The sequence below is a fragment of the Lactuca sativa genome, chromosome 2 (genome assembly GCF_002870075.4).
Source record: "Lactuca sativa cultivar Salinas chromosome 2, Lsat_Salinas_v11, whole genome shotgun sequence".
Taxonomy (NCBI): domain Eukaryota; kingdom Viridiplantae; phylum Streptophyta; class Magnoliopsida; order Asterales; family Asteraceae; genus Lactuca; species Lactuca sativa.
Genome location: NC_056624.2, coordinates 19,340,881 through 19,342,664, shown reverse-complemented (window position 1 = coordinate 19,342,664; position 1,784 = coordinate 19,340,881). Strand labels below are relative to the sequence as shown.

At 38.6% G+C, this 1,784-nt stretch overlaps 1 protein-coding gene across 1 annotated transcript; it reads left to right on the top strand.

Annotated features, from left to right (window-relative positions):
• The first annotated feature begins 370 nt into the window (after positions 1–370).
• On the top strand, positions 371–1,382 carry LOC111917458 (uncharacterized). Its single transcript, XM_023913147.1, has 3 exons — positions 371–713; positions 778–1,022; positions 1,140–1,382. The coding sequence occupies exons 1-3, from the start codon at positions 371–373 to the stop codon at positions 1,380–1,382; spliced, it is 831 nt and encodes a 276-aa protein (XP_023768915.1).
• Positions 1,383–1,784: the final 402 nt, after the last annotated feature.

Genomic DNA, 1,784 nt, shown 5'->3' with positions numbered 1-1,784 from the left:
CTTTATCTCAGCCTCTAGGGTTCCAGCGTGAGAAGCTACATGGGAATTTTAATGTTAACACTTCGGCTTCGAGATCCTCTGGTCCGCATGTTTCTTCTAAGATGTTAAAGAAGAAAGTTTCGATGTGTGAATAAGATATTGAGGATGTCTTGAAACATTACTTTGAAATGGGCGATCTTCTTGGGTATGACATGAAATATCACAAGGATAAGGTTTCTAAAATCTTGTCTAGCATTGGTGTAGTACAAGTGGATATATGAATTGTATATCTTTGAATATTTATGGTACCCAAACTTCTCTAAAAAGAAGTTGGATTCATTCATTGTGTATCCAGAATGAAGTGTCATTTTTAGGATTACAGGAGACTAGAATGAAAAAAATTGATTTGTTCAAAGTTAGGAGTATGTGGGGTAATCCCTGTTTTGATTTTGCGTGTAGTTGTGCTCGGGGTCTCTCAGGGGGTATTCTCTCTGTGTGGGACCCTAATGTGTTTGTGAAAAGCAATGTTCACTGTACGGATAATGTGGTTATAGTTGGAGGATTTTGGGTCCATTTTAGTTTTCCTTGTTACATGGTTAATATTTATGCTCCTCAAGGAGTCCGAGAGAAATTTGATGTGTGGCGATATCTTTCGGATTTTAAAAGGAGGAATGGGGGGAATCATGTGTTTTTTGGAGACTTTAATGTTGTTAGGGAGGTGACTGAAAGAACGGGTCGGTTTTTGTCCTATTTCGACTTCTGCTTTTAATGACTTTATTAATGATATGGGACTCATAGATGTGCCTATGATTGGGAAGCGGTTCACTAGAATCGATGCTATTGGCTCCAAGTTAAGTAAGTTGGATAGGTTTTTGGTGGATGAAGTTTTTTATGGTAGATTTGACCACCTTCAAGTGTCGGTTCTTGATAGAAGATGGTCTGATCACTACCCTATTTTCTTGCATGTATCTTTAGTGGATTATGGTCCTTCATTGTTTAAATTCTTCAATTCTTGGTTAGAGCTTGATGGGTTTAACGATATGGTGAAAAATTTCGTGAAGGAGTTCGTGGTTGATAGTACATGGAGTAAGTTTGTTGTGTTCAAAAACGAACTTAAATTCTTGAAAGAATGAATAAAAAAATGGATTGCATGATATAAGGAGGAATCTAGAGCTTCTAGTAATCGTATGGTATCTAGATTGGTTGATATTGATAATATCTTTGATGATGGTGGTTCGTGTGATGATTTGGCTCAAGAGAGAAGGGCTATTCTCGGTGATTCGACTTCCTTGGAAAAGTCTCGGTCTCTTGATTCAGGCCAAAAAGCTCGATTTAAATGGGCTATCGAGGGGGACGAGAACTCAGCTTTTTTTCATGCCATGTTGAACCAACGAAGACGTTAGATACATATTAGAGGCATCTCTATTGACGGTGCGTGGGTTGTAGACCCCCTCTAGTTAAAATTGCCTTTTATGATTTTTATGCTTCTAAATTCCAACCTTTTAAGGGAGTTCCGATGGGCCGCAAGAGTGATAGATTCAGATCTCTTGATCTGGGTACGACTAATTCTTTAGATTTAGATTTCTCTAGTGAAGAGATCAAGAATGCGGTCTCGGATTGTGGGTTGGACCGGGCACTGGGTCCAGATGGATTTTCTTTCCGGTTTCTCAGGCATTTTGGGAGATTTTGGGTGATGATGTTGTGGCTTTTGTGCAGGATTTTTTTTTCAATCCTAGGTTTCCCAATGGGTGTAATTCTTCTTTTATCACATTGATTCCTAAGATTGATAACCCTATTCGTATCAA